This window comes from Schistosoma haematobium, chromosome 3 (genome assembly GCF_000699445.3).
Source record: "Schistosoma haematobium chromosome 3, whole genome shotgun sequence".
Lineage (NCBI taxonomy): Eukaryota > Metazoa > Platyhelminthes > Trematoda > Strigeidida > Schistosomatidae > Schistosoma > Schistosoma haematobium.
The window spans coordinates 1,194,960-1,213,410 of NC_067198.1; the positions used below are offsets into that span (position 1 = coordinate 1,194,960).

The window sequence follows — 18,451 nt, forward strand, 5'->3', positions numbered from 1 at the left end:
CGATGAGAACCTTAATAAGTACTTGACCACAGTTTAATCCAAAATGTTTTGTCTAAAAACCACTTATTATTAGCAGTATTGATCGTATCAAGCCACTAAACATATCCTCAACCGAAAACTTTTAGAAGTAGTTCATATGGTATATATGTATAGCCAGTCTATGTGAAAAATGTATATAGATATATAAGAAGTACAGCCAACATAGTTAATTAACCAGAAAAAGAAATTATAAAACTCGCCTGGGTTGCTTTTTGAATTCGTTGTATTTGCCAGTGTTAGTTGTATGAGTTTGATTAAAATCCTCAGCCATCGTTTCGGAATACCTAGCTTATGTGTCCAGTATTTAAAAAATATTTAACATGACACTTATATATCAAAGGTAAAAGGTCTGGGGAGTTGTAGGTGAGGCGGAATGAAGAAAAAAATTATTTTTAAGTAAATGGAGGGTCTGATTAGCTACGTGGTTAGATTTTATCCTGCAGCCGAAACTGTCAACATCCTTGACTGACTAATTGGATGTGCCCAGCGAACCGTTTTAGTCATTTGTAAAGATTTATCATCTTTACATTTCGATTCCGTAATGGATTCGTCAGTTAAACGATCTAACAACACGTATGGTGGTTCATGATCTAGATAAGCCGGCTTCAGCCTATCAATACTTACTGTGTCGATGTTTCCATGTTTTTCTATCACGAAATATTTAGATTTTCTTGAGACGACTTTGAAAGGACATTCAAATGGAGGACTGAGTGGTGCTTTTATTTTGTCACATCTTATCCAGACGTGGGTGCAATTGCTTAGGTCTTTAGGTATATATACGGCACGCGATTGTTCACGAGTATTAATCGGCTTAAGTTTAGACATGTGGTCCCGTAGTTGATCTACATAATTACTCGTTTCCCGCTGTCCTAGAATTATGCTTAGGCCAGGCGCATGGTTGCATGCACTTGGTTGAGTTGACACCAAACTTCCAGTGGTACCAACAAAACTGCCCAGATTGTCTGGACATTTGTGACCTGTTTTGTGACTTGGATCGTGGTCGTTGTGGTGAACGGCTCCTGTTTCTATGACCCATTTGCATTCTGGTGACAGCCTCAGTGAGACTCTTAACACACGCAATGAGTCCTTCTATTACGGGGTCTTTTGCTGATTCTACTTTTTGTGTGTGATTTATTGTGCCTGATCCAGTTGGAGGACCTCTTTCCATTATTCTGTCGGCTATACGCGCTAAATGAGATAATGAGCTTTCAGGATCTTGTGCATCCAAACAGTGTTGGACGTAGCATGGGAGAGCTTGTATCCATCCTTGTTTTAGGACTGCTTCACCCACTGTGTTATCACGCACTAGGACTTGGAGGTGACGTAAAAACTGTGACGGCGACCGATCACCTAGTGTTTCACCTTGAAAAAGTCTTTGGATTCTTTGACTATCTGATAATGATAAACGGTTCATTATCTCTCGTCTTAATATGGTAAAATTGAATTCAGTTCTCCTTCAGATAATGTTCTAGTGATTGCGAATTCTTGTGCGTTTCATTTGCTCAATTGTATTCAATAAGTTATGAAACGTATATTAGGATCTGCTTTCTATTCAAAAGACTGATTTGTTTGTTTGTTTCTTTAGAACTGATGAAGAATCATTGTTGTAATTGACATCGTTTGTTGAGGAGTAGCAACATTGTTTTGCTTAGTACAGTGAAATAATTGAACAGACATGTAGAACATGCGAAGTGCAATTCAGTGTACTTTGATGAAAGTGCTGATATGCACTAACTAATCACATAGTAGTGTGAAATATCATGTTTTTCTGGCTCTCAGTGCTGACTGAACTTCATCTTTGGAGTTGAAAATGAAGCCTGGTAGTACAGGTGTTCAGTTGTGAAACGAGTATTTCAGTGATAAGTTGTCAAACTGTGAAATTGTATGACACGACTTCTCATCAAACAGTAAACATCAGGACTCTTGACATTCTAGTTATCTCTAGAGGTCAAGTGTCAACCAGCATGAAACTAGTGTTCAAACATTGCTGTCATCCAACATTAACTAATTAACATATACTAAGTAATTGCAGGATGATCTCATTACACGCTATCACTAAATTACATGTTCTCATTATGTTTCATATACATAGTGCTTAGTGGAACGCAAATTTCTGTGTTATTCATTACACTAACAGTTACAGCCATTAATAATTTCTTTGATTCGTTTAACTGGTGTCGTCTAGTAGTTTAATGATGAATATTGGGATGACAGAGAGCATTTGTCTCCTAACATATGCCGTAAACGGGAATATATCGCTTGCACCCTTTGAGCAACGACGTTAACGAAAAGCTAAACACGGAATAAGTTGGATGAATACATGTTGCTTACTTCACTCCCTATCCTTAGTTCACGTGTTGATGCAGACCAGTCCTGAAGCAACAATTTGCATATAGATGTGAAGAAGCTCATCCAAAACATCCTGCCTGAGTTTGTGAAATCATATGGCAGTTTGACATAAGCTCTGAGTCGACTGATGGTGTTCGAGTAATGGCTCTTCACAAGGTTCATGTATTTCTGAGGTACGCATTTTAATAACAAACACTGCCACAGAACATCTCGGTATACAGAGTCAAATGCTCCTCTGAAGTCAAGACAAACCACTGTTATCAGATGCCGATAAACATGTCTGCGTTTCGAAATCTGAGAGATGTTGAACATGTGGTCGATGCAAGAACTATCAGTTGAGGAGTCAGCCTGATTTTCCAGTGTTTGCAGTCCACGAGTCTTGTTTAAACTGCAAAATCGTGCATGGAGGACAGTTGACAAAGTTGTTCGAAGTAAAGACCGGTGTCAGTCAAGGTTGGTTACTCTCACCCTTTCTCTTTCTCCTGGTGATCGACTGGATCATGAAGACGTCAACATCTGAAGGGAAACACGGGATACAGTGGACATCTAGGATGCAGTTAGACGATCTAGACTTCGCAGATGATCTGGCCCTTCTATCCCAAACGCAACAACAAATGCAGGAGAAAACGACCAGTGTAGCAGCAGCCTCAGCAGCAGTAGGTCTCAATATACACAAAGGGAAAGGCTAGGGTCTCCGATACAAAACATCATGAACCAATCCAATCACAATTGACGGAGAAGATTTGGAAGAGGTAAAAGCCTTTACATATCTGGGCAACATCATTAGTGAATAGGGTGGATTCGATGCAGATGTGAAGGCACGGATCGGCAAAGCACGAGCAGCATATTTACAACTGAGGAATATCTGGAACTCGAAACAATTGTCTGTCAACCAACACCAAGGTAAGGATTTTCAATATAAATGTCAAGACAGTTCTACTGTGTGGGGCAGAAACTTGGAGAACTACGAAATCCATCATTCAGAAGATACAAGTGTTTATTAACAGTTGTCTACGCAAAATACTTCGGATCAGTTGGTCGGACACTATTAGCAACAACGTACTGTGGGAGAGAACAAACCAGACTTCAGTGGAGGAAAAATCAAGAAGAAGCACTGGAAGTGGATAGGACACACATTGAGGAAAGCACCTAACTGCGTCACAAGACAAGCCCTCACATGGAATCCTGAAGGCCAAAGGAAAAGAGGAAGACCAAAGAAGAACACATTACGCCGAGAAATGGAGATAGACATGAGAAAAATGAATAAGAATTGGATGGAACTAGAAAAGAAGGTGGAGGACAGAGTGGATTGTAGAATGCTGGTTGGCGGCCTATACTCCATTGGGAGTAATAGGCGTAAGTAAGTAAGCATTTATGCATCCAGAAAGATTCGGTTGTCAGTATTGCCTTGCTGTGCTGAACGCATTCATGAGTGTTTGTTACTCAATTCTTCTTCTCATCACACTAGTTGCAACACTATGATAAATAAGCGCATCGTTACCCGATATTTTGTATAGATACACCTTATTTTTGCCTAAACGTTTTTCTCATTGATTATAATGACTGAGATTGAATATGATGGCCGAGTGAAGTAGATTGAATTGTTCAAGCAATTTAATGTTTTACGATATGTCAATCATTTGGTATTGACATTCGTTTTTGTAAACTAAATGAAGTGCAGAACTACGTATTACTCGACATATGAATGTACCAACTTTCGAACATGCATTAAAATTCTCACATCATTACCAATACTACCACCAGTACTACTGTAGTCAACGAGAACACAGGTAGGAACAAGCAGATTTACCTGGATACAAAATCACTGAATTTCTCAGTAAAATTTGAGAAATAAACAACAAATACTTCATTTGCAAAATACCCAACAGTTGTCTCAAACGCTCTTAGTCCTTCGTTTCTATACCAATCACTCTCTGTTCTCGTCCTCTCCTCTTCGATGTTCTCAACTTCATGCAGCCAGACATTCCACTTCCGACTGATGATATATACTACATATACCTGTCAAAATTGGTAGAACACACCACATTGTTACCAGTTTTATTAGCAAATCTGCATTCTGACTATCTATCATTCTAGGTTTATACTTCATGGTCTCCATTATTTTGAATCTGTTAGCTTTGGTTGTTTACACTGTGACAATGAATTATGAGCACAGATAAATGATTGTACTCAGGCTAACCTCGTTGTGCACAAGTGGTTATGAAAAGTCAACAATAACCAATCAATAGTTTGTCATTGAGCTTTGAATAAGCAAAACATATTAGTACGGTGTCCCAACAACTGCGTTTAAATTAATCACCATCGTAAATATCAAATGATATTATTCTGTAGTGAAATTTCCTTAAAATCATCGGTAAAGTGTTGTGAAGATTATTAAGTTATTGACTGGGATCATGAACCGATTGATGTTAGACCACCATTGAAAACCTGGAAACAATGAACGACTATTTCCTCCTATTGTGTGACTCCTCAACAGTGCTCATCCACAATCTTGTTCGCAGAATTTGAACCTAGGACCTTCAGCCTTGTGCACAAAGTACTCAACCCACTAGACCGCTGACCCGACCTATATCCAACGGTTTAACACAAATTACTTTGGATCAAATAAAAACAATCACATATATAATGAAAACCATGTTTAATATTTGATTAAAACAAAACAGAGCAAACAAAACAAAACAGCAAAACAACATTACATAATTGATTACATAATTGATCATAGAAAAGTGCATAAACTAATATCTAAACTACTGAAATGAACTACAAAATACAGTTCTATTCATATGTGAAAATGTTTCTGTAGAACATAAATTACATTTATTTTCCTTTAAATAATTTAAACTATATGACAAATCCAGCACATACAATCACGAAACATAAAACTAATGCTATTATTACATATACGTAAACATATGATTTCTGAAATGAAATAAACAAAACAACATAGATATATGTATGTATCAGTTTAGAGGTTGTGGACATTGTCAAGTTATTGATTGAGATCATGAACCGATTGATGTTAGACCACTTTTGAAAAGCTGGAGGCAATGGATGGTCGTTTCCTGCTATTGTGCGAATCCTCAACAGTGCGCATCCTCAATCCCGCACCCCGCGAGATTTGAACACAAGGCCTTCAGTCTCACGCGCAAATGCTTAGCCTACTGAACCACTGAGCCGGCATCTAATGGTGTTAATTTGTAACCTCAACCAATCCACAAAGTAGAAACAGGTGTCTACCTCAGTACAATTGAATGTGGTGGCGCGATTTTGTGAATTTTATTTTCATGAGAAAGTGGTATCAAACGGTTCTATCCGTGTTTAATATTAAGATTGTAACTTGAGAATAAAGTCATAATCATTCTATTCAACCATCATATGACAGTGTTAATGTCTGTTTAGAGATATGGACATAGAAAGTGGAATGACAATTTGTCTAATGATCACACATACTAACGTCTCTACAAAACGCCTTTCTGATCATAATCATTATATGCTCATTAGTGACTGGCTTCAAGAGGTGTTTCCTGGAGTTTTAATCAGAAACTACAACCAGTGGAGTTCAACCTGGTCTATTGTGAGATAGAAACTTACTGAAGACAATGATGAACTGTGGCAGAATTGCGCGGATTGGTTGGTGTCAGAGTTTAACACTGCTGATTGAGGGATCAGTGATTTAGAGGTTAAGCGTTCGCGCATGAGACTGAAAGTCCTGAATTCAAATCTCGCTGGCGGAATCCTGAATGCACACTGCTGATGAGTCCCATATTAGGACATAACGGTCGTCTAGTGCTTCCAGGTATTCCATAGTGGTCTAGCTTTAGTTGATTCATGAACTCAACTATTAAATTACTATATTCTTTACAAAATTCCTTTCTGAATTAGTTTAGTTACGTAGATTGAATTCGTCAGTGATTGTGATAAGAGAAAATCTATAACATCATAGAAAGTAAAGTAAAAAGAATGGTAAGGGATTTTTTGGAAAACGACACAGATTTGTAATTACATTAGTGATAATTGTACTAGAAAGCTAAGAAAATGTTTGAATGCAAAAGAGGTAAACTGATTAGCTTGATATTGTTTTGCTTGTATTATTCCATTGAGGTTTAAGACAGCAATTGATCAGTCTGTTATTGGCATATGTGCATACTGTGTGTGTGTCTCGATATTGCCTTAATTCACAAGCTTTTTTTGTAAGCAAAGATGGATAGTGGTTAGCGGTGGGATCCAGTACGCGTGTCACTTCGTCCTATTTGGGACTCGTCAGCTGGATGTACCTGCATCTCCGAGAGTTGATGTTCACTCTGAGACTTGAACTCAGTATCATTCGTTTCAAACGTCATTGCGTTATCCACTCAGCTATTGGGTCCTGATAGCCACTTGCTTGTGCAATAGGATGAATTTAAAATTCATTTGGTATTGTTTGACTGGTATCTGCCCACTATTCATCTTTGTTTATAAGAAGTAAACTGATTTCTATTGAAATGTGTTCCCTTGAATTATTTCAAAACCTCGTTATAGCCCATAGTAACTGTCATCTGTGTTAAATAATACGACTAAATCACAGTAATAGGAGTATGTAATAGATATATCTACATCAAGTTAAATGTAATGAGTTAACACTCTGGTGAATGAATAACATTTTTAGACTATCACAAATGAATAGATATTAAAGAGAAAGAAGTAAATAATATTTATACTTGGCTGATATTTGCGAATAGTAATTCTTAATACAATGAAGGTGTTTAATTTCACTTTAGAAAGGTTCTCGACAATCAACAAAATATTGCCTTTGTCGAATAACACAGTGTGTAATCAACATAAAATGGTTATTTTAATGATAGACTATCCGTTCTGGAGAAGATTTGGAAGATGTAAAAACCCTTGCATATTTTGGCAGCATCATTGTTGAACATGGTGGATCTGATGCAGATGTGAATGCGAGGATCGGCATAGCGAAAACAGTATATATCAAAATTGAAGAATATCTGGAAGTCAAAACAACTGTGTTTCAATCGACACTAAAGTCAGAATTTTCAATACAAATGTCAACACAGTCCTACCGTAGGAGGCGGAAACTTCGAGAACTACGAAAACAATCATCCACAACATACAAGTGTTCGTTGACAGTTGTCTATGCAAAATACTTCGGATTCGTTGACCAGACACTAAACTATCAGCAACAACATATTATGGGAGAGAACAAACCAGTAGAGGAAGAAATCAGGAAGAAGCACTGGAAGTGGATAGGACACACATTGAGGAAAGCACACAACTGCATTACAAGGCAAGTCCTCATCACTTGTAATCCTCAAGGCCAAAAGAAAAGAGGAAGACCAAAGAACACATTACACCGGGAAATGGAGACAGATATGAGAAGAATGAACAAGAATTGGATGGAACTAGAAAAGAAGGCCCAGGACAGAATGGTTTGGAGAATGCTGGTCAGCGGACAATGCTCTATTAGGAGTAACAGGCGTAAGTAAGTAAGTAAGTAAGTAGTCCATTCTGTAATAAAAAGAGGTAGCTGTGGATTTGATAAAGTAAATCAGTTAATAAACCATTCAGTAAACTGTCTCCTCATATGTACATATGTATTTCATATTACGTAATGTTCATTGCAACTGTATTGTAAGTACTCAGTGAGATGAAATGATTATCCATAAATTAAATGTAAATTCACAATGACACTGATCACATAATTGGTAACTTCATGAATGTTCTTATTCATAAACTGAAATACATGCATCTCTACTCTGAAACGAATTACATCACAATCATATTAACTTAGAGACAAATTTGACAATAGCCAGAGATTATGTCACACTATCAAACACTCTATACTACTCAATTAAATGAGACACCATTAGATTACATCACTATTCAACAGTGAAACTTACATTCTCAAAGTAAATAGACATCTTCCCATTCGGATATATCAGATAAGTTACTTGACCTGTTTCATCTACCAAATGAACATCATCGTTACACAGAATATGAAGAACAATTAATAAACATGTTATTGTTGCATTCAAAATTGTATATACCAACTCATTATGTGATCAGATCTGTTTACTTCAAGTCATAATGAACACATTCAAGTGAACGTGATGTCAATGAAAGGAAGATGTATCCTTCAAAATGACTGTAAGATATCTAGTTCTCAAATGTGAATCAATCCGTCATTTTTACATTGAAACAATGAATCATGAGCTTTTCAATCAGATCTAATACTCTACGAGATAGATAGATATTCACATTCACGCAATAATTTCTGTTTCTCACTGAAGATCAATCAACCTGATGTGGATAGTCAATGAGAAGTAGCCTAGTGAGGAGCTATACCGATGACAATCATAAGTGACCTGAAGGACAAGTGCATTTGATTGGGTAAGAAATGTATGTGTTTACTGAGAATTAATGTGTTGGATACATGAAAGAGTTTTGGCGTATCTCAATAATACCTTGAGTCATATGTAGTATACGCATAGGTGGATTGAAGACTGTAACTTGAATATTTAGTCAGAATTATATGATTGAATAATAAACATAATCATCACATCTATTTTAATCCGGATGAACCAAGTATGGTTCCTTCATTGTGAAAAATACTTTATGAAGACAATTATAATGAAATAATCTTAGAGATTGTCTGTCAATATCTATCGGTTGACCTTCGTTGTTAATAGAAATATATCACTGATTATACTTTACTCTTGTCTATCACAACACATTCTTTTCTAATTAACCATATAAGGTGAACTATATTCAATTGTGGTATGAGTTTCTTGCTTAAGGTAACCCTCGTGTTATTGTTAGAAGAACACAGACAAGTAGTAAATAAGTTTTTATTTCGATCTTCGCGCAGTCACAGTGGAGCGTGGGACTATCTGTTTGGACAAACAAAGGCTTTCAACATTCAGTATAAGATAATAGGGAATTTAACGCTTATACAAAATAAGGAAGTGAATGAATACCTGAACAATACTGTTTCGGCATATGCTTGGTTGTTTGGGGTGAACTCTTAACCAACCAACCTAAGCTGTTACATTAGTTTCCCCTAGAATCGACTTCCGTAGGAACGTCGGTTCGATTAACCTATCTATCAAAAACACCTTAGTTCTATTTCTCATCCCAAGGGAAAATTATCAACTCGCCCAATGTTTGACTTACAATCAGTGGCAACTAACGCTGTCAGCTGTCAACGATAGTCTAAGGATGTCTCTTCATTTACTGGCTTGTCTTCTTATTTTGTAGCATGTGATTTCTTCTACAACTATCGCTGACGGTTTGCCGCGTGCTTTCAAGAGAAAGAGTCTGAGAATGTGGAATAAGAATATCTGAGGAAGTGCCGCGAGTGGGCTACCCATCACCATGTTGGTGAGGTACGATTTTTCCATGCTCAGACCGGCTATCAGGTGTTTACCCACCTGCCTCTTGAGTCGCCATCAAGTAAAAAGTAAAGAAGAATCTACTTCAAAGGTAATGGTGAAAACCAATCAAACCTGAAGAACTGCTCCACTGCCTGCATCAAAATAATAGGATACAATACGGAAATACATAAATATAATTGATAATTGTTCGGTTCCACGTAAGTGATTGGCCTCCAGGACGGATTGGTATTCCGGAAGGAAATAGACATAGTGTAGCCATCTTGTGTACGAAAAGGTATGAAAACAAAAAAATACTTTTTTATAATGCATATATGTAAAAGTGTAAACTTGCTAGAAGTTGGACCCATTGTCAAACCCGATCAAATGTATGACATTGGGCCTATGACGACCGCCTTTTATAACCAGGTACGTAACCAAGGGTGCATAATTGTACTCCACAAAACGGAAAAAATATACGGTTAAGGAGGAAAAAATTGTGTAGATTATGAGGATCAAGTACAGTTGTGTCAAATACTCTTTTCTAGTTTGATCTAAGTATGTAGGATATATTGAAGCAATATCCCAAGCAACACAAAAAGGGGAAGAAAGGGGAAATAAAGCGGACGGAAGCGTAAACAAAGGGAAATATCGCTTTTTCGCCTTTACGTCGGTTATTTAGGGAAAATGTCGCTTTTTCCCCTTACGTCGTGTATTTGGGGAAATTTGTCGACAATTCTACGTAACGTACAGTGTTTGAATGAACCGCAACGGGAACTGAAGTTTTCATAAACTTCGACAAATTTAGGCACGGCCTTATAAGAAAACAAAACTATTGTCATAAAAACAAGGTACAAAATACGGAACCAGGCATTCGGTTGATACGCATATAGAGTGACTTCGTTTGTTGTTTAGCTGAAGTGTTCCGACATGCTTTGGAGCCATCACAAAAACTTACGTGATGCAGGTGAGTGACGTGCTCCCAGATTTTCATGTCCATTGTAACTAATTACCTTGTGAAGCCAATACTATGAGTTCTATTGAAGTCAGTGAGAATGTTTGTAGACGTAGGGTCACTGTGAACTTGTCACGTTCCCTTGGCTGTCATAAATCCACTTATAACAGAAGGTGGAATAAATTGAAAGCTGCTTTCATGAAAAATATCACTTTCTTTCGTTCAGTGAGTTCGCTAATGAAAGCACCCTAAAAGGTAACTCAGTTCAACAATGTTGTTTACTTAATTGATAGAAGTAAAGAGAGAAGTCAGTTGTAATGAAAGTACATTGATTGTAAATGTATAGCCATCAATTGTATCAATTATATAGTTGTAATCCCATTGTTGCATACTTTATTGTAAATGCATTTTGTTTCATTAGTGTTTAAGTAATGATGAAAAATCATTTACTTACGTCTTATGTTCTTTTCAGCCCACTAAAAAGAAATACGTTATTGTTGACGTCCTAAAAAAACAACTTACGATAGCACCAAAGGACTGGATAGTTGGCAATGACCTTTGCCTTCTTCCGAACGAGCTGGTCGATATACAGCTGCAGAAGTGCGACCAACCGAATGAAAATTGGTCACTCATGAAATGTAAAGTTATTCACGAATTAGGTAGGTCACATACACAGAAAGTATAATTCACTATAGATTCTCTGCAGTCTGCCAAAGATCTGTTAGTTGCCCTACAGATACTGGAATCTCAACGGAAAAACAACTCAACGGATGAAAACATTTTGCCACTTAACACTGAGAAGCCAAAGAGGTCTGTACAATAATCTTACTTACATTTCCTAGAGGTGTAATCAAGCGTAAAGAAGATTTTCTTTACAATTCCGTCGACATGGATGTGGCTGAGATGCAGGCTGGGAACAGCCGCGTACAATATCCCAAATTCCGTGTTTTCGACAAATTGATAGCGCCAATCGCCAAGTACGTTTAATTACTATTTAGATATTCACGATTTAGTTCGACACAATTGGAGACATCACTATCCACATCGGAATGTAAGCATGTTGGTGGGGCTATAGTGGACCACTAAGTAACCCGCATCATCTAGTGACATTTTTCAGCTGTGATAGGTTGTATACTGTGGTGCTGAACATGTCGTCAGCTATCAATGACTTGACTAAAACGATTAACAACATATCGTCCGCCATTATGGACTTGAATGTTAATGTAAACCAATTGCTTTCAAAGTCTGATGAGCGCGAAAGACCACATAAATTCGATTGCGGACTGTCGAGTCAGCAGTTCCCTTTGTCATCTGAAGAGGAACTACAGATGCTAGATACTGGTTTGTCGCAAAAAGAAACCAGGGACAGATTTGTAAGTCATTTACATGAATTTAATAATTTGTTACTATTACAGATGGCAATGGTCACTAGGTTATCAGGTGACGATCCAAAAACGTCGATGCGTTTTGTTCTGTCGCATCTGCTGACACCGGAGGTTGCCAGTAAATTCACGTTACTTGGCACCTCTTCAAAACGAGCACTACAGAAATGCACGTTTTACAGTTTCATACGAAGATGATAAAACGAAATAGAAGAAAAGAAAATCAGGCATGTACTAATTTAAAGTGATAACCTCCCTACGGCTCTATAGTTACAGTCAACAATACTAACGAACATAACCGTAAGTTCAGCTTCAAGTATTTGGCTGTGCAAAAGCATGTCATTGAGATATGGTTGTGACTATTTTTATTCTGAATAGTCCGTGCAATTGTTTTGATGTTCTACCTCGATTTCAATAAACAGTATTCTTTCAAACAGCATACTCTTTTACTTACATGGGAAACTGTTGAAGTGTTGAGAATGTGTGTTTGAGTTTCAGTAAACTTTTGATTAAATGCACATTTCTTATGAATAAAATATAACCTGTTCCTTCTTTTTCAGATAATTTCAAATAACAACGAATTAGCAATTGCATTGGATATGCATAACAATCGATGCTTAAGCTTGTGCACTACTGTTGTACAATAATACGCTTTTCCTTTTAAATAAAATTTTTAGAAAATTTACCGCTTTCGCACTGCATTGCAGATATATTTTGGTCTGTTGCTGAAAATAAAGGCGAACATAGGAGACCTTTGGGGTTCTGTCGATGGATAGAAAATAGGAGGTAATGTGTGTATTTAGGCGAAAAGTAGACCATTAAGCGCATAATTAGGCAATTCGGCGGATATTTAGGCGAAAATGCGACAATTCGGCGGATAGTTAGGCGAAAATGCGACAATTCGGCGGATCTTTAGGCGAAAATGCGACAATTCGGCGGATATTTAGGCGAAAATGTGACAATTCAGCAGATAATTACGCGATAAGTCGGTAATTTGTCGACAAAAAGGCAAAAAAGGGGAAAATCCGCATTTTTTCCCTCGGACAGGCGAAAAAGGCGACAATCTGGCGCGTCTTCCTCTTTATTTCCCCTTTCTTCGCCTTTATTTCCCCTTTTTGGGTTGTCTGGGATTTCGTCAATTCATCCAAGTAACGAATTTGTCTGCACCTTAGAAGTGTGTAAGTCCTATTACTCATTAGTATTATGAATGATTAGTCGGTAGAAGGAAAATTGCAGTCATTCCCCCGTGGTTTGATGTGGTCTAATGGTTAGGCACACGGTCTGGCATTCAGGAGGGGAGAGGTTCGAGTGCGTGGGGCCTGCGTTTTTGTTCACCAAAACCCCCTTCAATACGATGTTAACAGGAGGACGGATAGATATGTCAAAATGCCATATTGGAACAGTACAAGTTCTTTGTCTGTATTACTAATAATACTATAGAAAAAAACTACAAGTTTGGTAGATTTCCATTTTACGTTATACTTAAACCGAGAGAAAAAAGTATATATAAAAGTTACTGACATAACATGTCTTTTTTATAACACTAGTGTTAAGTTCCAGGATTTTGTATGGACCATCAATAATAATTGGTTTAACGTTAACATAGCCATGATATTCATATCGTCAGTTCAATGTTATGATTACTTAACAGTTCATTTATAAGTTGTGTTTAAAATTAGGTATGTGGAATCAATGCGGCTAACATAGTAACCTTACAGTAACGCACTGTACTATATCTCTACGGTTATTGATTCTTAAATGTCGGAAATTTTTAAAAAAATCTGAATGTTGCCAATAAAGATGGGTTATATGATCACACTAAAAAGCATGCTAAAGGAAAACTGGTTAAGTTATTGCATAAGTTTCCTAAATAGGAAAAAAAAACGATGAGAACCTTAATAAGTACTTGACCACAGTTTAATCCAAAATGTTTTGTCTAAAAACCACTTATTATTAGCAGTATTGATCGTATCAAGCCACTAAACATATCCTCAACCGAAAACTTTTAGAAGTAGTTCATATGGTATATATGTATAGCCAGTCTATGTGAAAAATGTATATAGATATATAAGAAGTACAGCCAACATAGTTAATTAACCAGAAAAAGAAATTATAAAACTCGCCTGGGTTGCTTTTTGAATTCGTTGTATTTGCCAGTGTTAGTTGTATGAGTTTGATTAAAATCCTCAGCCATCGTTTCGGAATACCTAGCTTATGTGTCCAGTATTTAAAAAAATATTTAACATGACACTTATATATCAAAGGTAAAAGGTCTGGGGAGTTGTAGGTGAGGCGGAATGAAGAAAAAAATTATTTTTAAGTAAATGGAGGGTCTGATTAGCTACGTGGTTAGATTTTATCCTGCAGCCGAAACTGTCAACATCCTTGACTGACTAATTGGATGTGCCCAGCGAACCGTTTTAGTCATTTGTAAAGATTTATCATCTTTACATTTCGATTCCGTAATGGATTCGTCAGTTAAACGATCTAACAACACGTATGGTGGTTCATGATCTAGATAAGCCGGCTTCAGCCTATCAATACTTACTGTGTCGATGTTTCCATGTTTTTCTATCACGAAATATTTAGATTTTCTTGAGACGACTTTGAAAGGACCTTCAAATGGAGGACTGAGTGGTGCTTTTATTTTGTCACATCTTATCCAGACGTGGGTGCAATTGCTTAGGTCTTTAGGTATATATACGGCACGCGATTGTTCACGAGTATTAATCGGCTTAAGTTTAGACATGTGGTCCCGTAGTTGATCTACATAATTACTCGTTTCCCGCTGTCCTAGAATTATGCTTAGGCCAGGCGCATGGTTGCATGCACTTGGTTGAGTTGACACCAAACTTCCAGTGGTACCAACAAAACTGCCCAGATTGTCTGGACATTTGTGACCTGTTTTGTGACTTGGATCGTGGTCGTTGTGGTGAACGGCTCCTGTTTCTATGACCCATTTGCATTCTGGTGACAGCCTCAGTGAGACTCTTAACACACGCAATGAGTCCTTCTATTACGGGGTCTTTTGCTGATTCTACTTTTTGTGTGTGATTTATTGTGCCTGATCCAGTTGGAGGACCTCTTTCCATTATTCTGTCGGCTATACGCGCTAAATGAGATAATGAGCTTTCAGGATCTTGTGCATCCAAACAGTGTTGGACGTAGCATGGGAGAGCTTGTATCCATCCTTGTTTTAGGACTGCTTCACCCACTGTGTTATCACGCACTAGGACTTGGAGGTGACGTAAAAACTGTGACGGCGACCGATCACCTAGTGTTTCACCTTGAAAAAGTCTTTGGATTCTTTGACTATCTGATAATGATAAACGGTTCATTATCTCTCGTCTTAATATGGTAAAATTGAATTCAGTTCTCCTTCAGATAATGTTCTAGTGATTGCGAATTCTTGTGCGTTTCATTTGCTCAATTGTATTCAATAAGTTATGAAACGTATATTAGGATCTGCTTTCTATTCAAAAGACTGATTCGTTTGTTTGTTTCTTTATAACTGATGAAGAATCAGTGTTGTAATTGACATCGTTTGTTGAGGAGTAGCAACATTGTTTTGCTTAGTACAGTGAAATAATTGAACAGACATGTAGAACATGCGAAGTGCAATTCAGTCTACTTTGATGAAAGTGCTGATATGCACTAACTAATCACATAGTAGTGTGAAATATCATGTTTTTCTGGCTCTCAGTGCTGACTGAACTTCATCTTTGGAGTTGAAAATGAAGCCTGGTAGTACAGGTGTTCAGTTGTGAAACGAGTATTTCAGTGATAAGTTGTCAAACTGTGAAATTGTATGACACGAGTTCTCATCAAACAGTTAACATCAACACACTTCATATTCTAGTTATCTCTAAAGGTCAAGTGTCAACCAGCATGAAACTAGTGTTCAAACATTGCTGTCATCCACCATTAACTACTTAACATATACAAAGTTATTGCAGGATGATCTCATTACACGCTATCACTAAATTACATGTTCTCATTATGTTTCATATACATAGTGCTTACTGGAACGCAAATTTCTGTGTTATTCATTACACTAACAGTTACAGCCATTAATAATTTCTTTGATTCGTTTAACTGGTGTCGTCTAGTAGTTTAATGATGAATATTGGGATGACAGAGAGCATTTGTCTCCTAACATATGCCGTAAACGGGAATATATCGCTTGCACCCTTTGAGCAATGACGTTAACGAAAAGCTAAACACGGAATAAGTTGGATGAATACATGTTGCTTACTTCACTCCCTATCCTTAGTTCACGTGTTGATGCAGACCAGTCCTGAAGCAACAATTTGCATATAGATGTGAAGAAGCTCATCCAAAACATCCTGCCTGAGTTTGTGAAATCATATGGCAGTTTGACATAAGCTCTGAGTCGACTGATGGTGTTCGAGTAATGGCTCTTCACAAGGTTCATGTATTTCTGAGGTACGCATTTTAATAACAAACACTGCCACAGAACATCTCGGTATACAGAGTCAAATGCTCCTCTGAAGTCAAGACAAACCACTGTTATCAGATGCCGATAAACATGTCTGCGTTTCGAAATCTGAGAGATGTTGAACATGTGGTCGATGCAAGAACTATCAGTTGAGGAATCAGCCTGATTTTCCAGTGTTTGCAGTCCACGAGTCTTGTTTAAACTGCAAAATCGTGCATGGAGGACAGTTGACAAAGTTGTTCGAAGTAAAGACCGGTGTCAGTCAAGGTTGGTTACTCTCACCCTTTCTCTTTCTCCTGGTGATCGACTGGATCATGAAGACGTCAACATCTGAAGGGAAACACGGGATACAGTGGACATCTAGGATGCAGTTAGACGATCTAGACTTCGCAGATGATCTGGCCCTTCTATCCCAAACGCAACAACAAATGCAGGAGAAAACGACCAGTGTAGCAGCAGCCTCAGCAGCAGTAGGTCTCAATATACACAAAGGGAAAGGCTAGGGTCTCCGATACAAAACATCATGAACCAATCCAATCACAATTGACGGAGAAGATTTGGAAGAGGTAAAAGCCTTTACATATCTGGGCAACATCATTAGTGAATAGGGTGGATTCGATGCAGATGTGAAGGCACGGATCGGCAAAGCACGAGCAGCATATTTACAACTGAGGAATATCTGGAACTCGAAACAATTGTCTGTCAACCAACACCAAGGTAAGGATTTTCAATATAAATGTCAAGACAGTTCTACTGTGTGGGGCAGAAACTTGGAGAACTACGAAATCCATCATTCAGAAGATACAAGTGTTTATTAACAGTTGTCTACGCAAAATACTTCGGATCAGTTGGTCGGACACTATTAGCAACAACGTACTGTGGGAGAGAACAAACCAGACTTCAGTGGAGGAAAAAATCAAGAAGAAGCACTGGAAGTGGATAGGACACACATTGAGGAAAGCACCTAACTGCGTCACAAGACAAGCCCTCACATGGAATCCTGAAGGCCAAAGGAAAAGAGGAAGACCAAAGAAGAACACATTTCGCCGAGAAATGGAGACAGACATGAGAAAAATGAATAAGAATTGGATGGAACTAGAAAAGAAGGTGGAGGACAGAGTGGATTGTAGAATGCTGGTTGGCGGCCTATACTCCATTGGGAGTAATAGGCGTAAGTAAGTAAGCATTTATGCATCCAGAAAGATTCGGTTGTCAGTATTGCCTTGCTGTGCTGAACGCATTCATGAGTGTTTGTTACTCAATTCTTCTTCTCATCACACTAGTTGCAACACTATGATAAATAAGCGCATCGTTACCCGATATTTTGTATAGATACACCTTATTGTTGCCTAAACGTTTTTCTCATTGATTATAATGACTGAGATTGAATATGATGGCCGAGTGAAGTAGATTGAATTGTTCAAGCAATTTAATGTTTTACGATATGTCAATCATTTGGTATTGACATTCGTTTTTGTAAACTAAATGAAGTGCAGAACTACGTATTACTCGACATATGAATGTACCAACTTTCGAACATGCATTAAAATTCTCACATCATTACCAATACTACCACCAGTACTACTGTAGTCAACGAGAACACAGGTAGGAACAAGCAGATTTACCTGGATACAAAATCACTGAATTTCTCAGTAAAATTTGAGAAATAGACAACAAATACTTCATTTGCAAAATACCCAACAGTTGTCTCAAACGCTCTTAGTCCTTCGTTTCTATACCAATCACTCTCTGTTCTCGTCCTCTTCTCTTCGATGTTCTCAACTTCATGCAGCCAGACATTCCACTTCCGACTGATGATACATACTACATATACCTGTCAAAATTGGTAGAACACACCACATTGTTACCAGTTTTATTA

The 18,451-nt window shown here is 37.7% G+C and overlaps 1 protein-coding gene across 1 annotated transcript; it reads left to right on the forward strand.

Moving 5' to 3' along the window:
• The first annotated feature begins 10,693 nt into the window (after nt 1-10,693).
• Nucleotides 10,694-13,131, forward strand: MS3_00000007 (uncharacterized protein). The gene is made up of 7 exons (XM_051207947.1): nt 10,694-11,390; nt 11,427-11,541; nt 11,574-11,708; nt 11,745-11,817; nt 11,849-12,104; nt 12,147-12,967; nt 13,030-13,131. The coding sequence occupies exons 5-6, from the start codon at nt 11,880-11,882 to the stop codon at nt 12,309-12,311; spliced, it is 390 nt and encodes a 129-aa protein (XP_051068641.1). The 5' UTR covers nt 10,694-11,390; nt 11,427-11,541; nt 11,574-11,708; nt 11,745-11,817; nt 11,849-11,879; the 3' UTR covers nt 12,312-12,967; nt 13,030-13,131.
• The last annotated feature ends 5,320 nt before the right edge of the window (nt 13,132-18,451 follow it).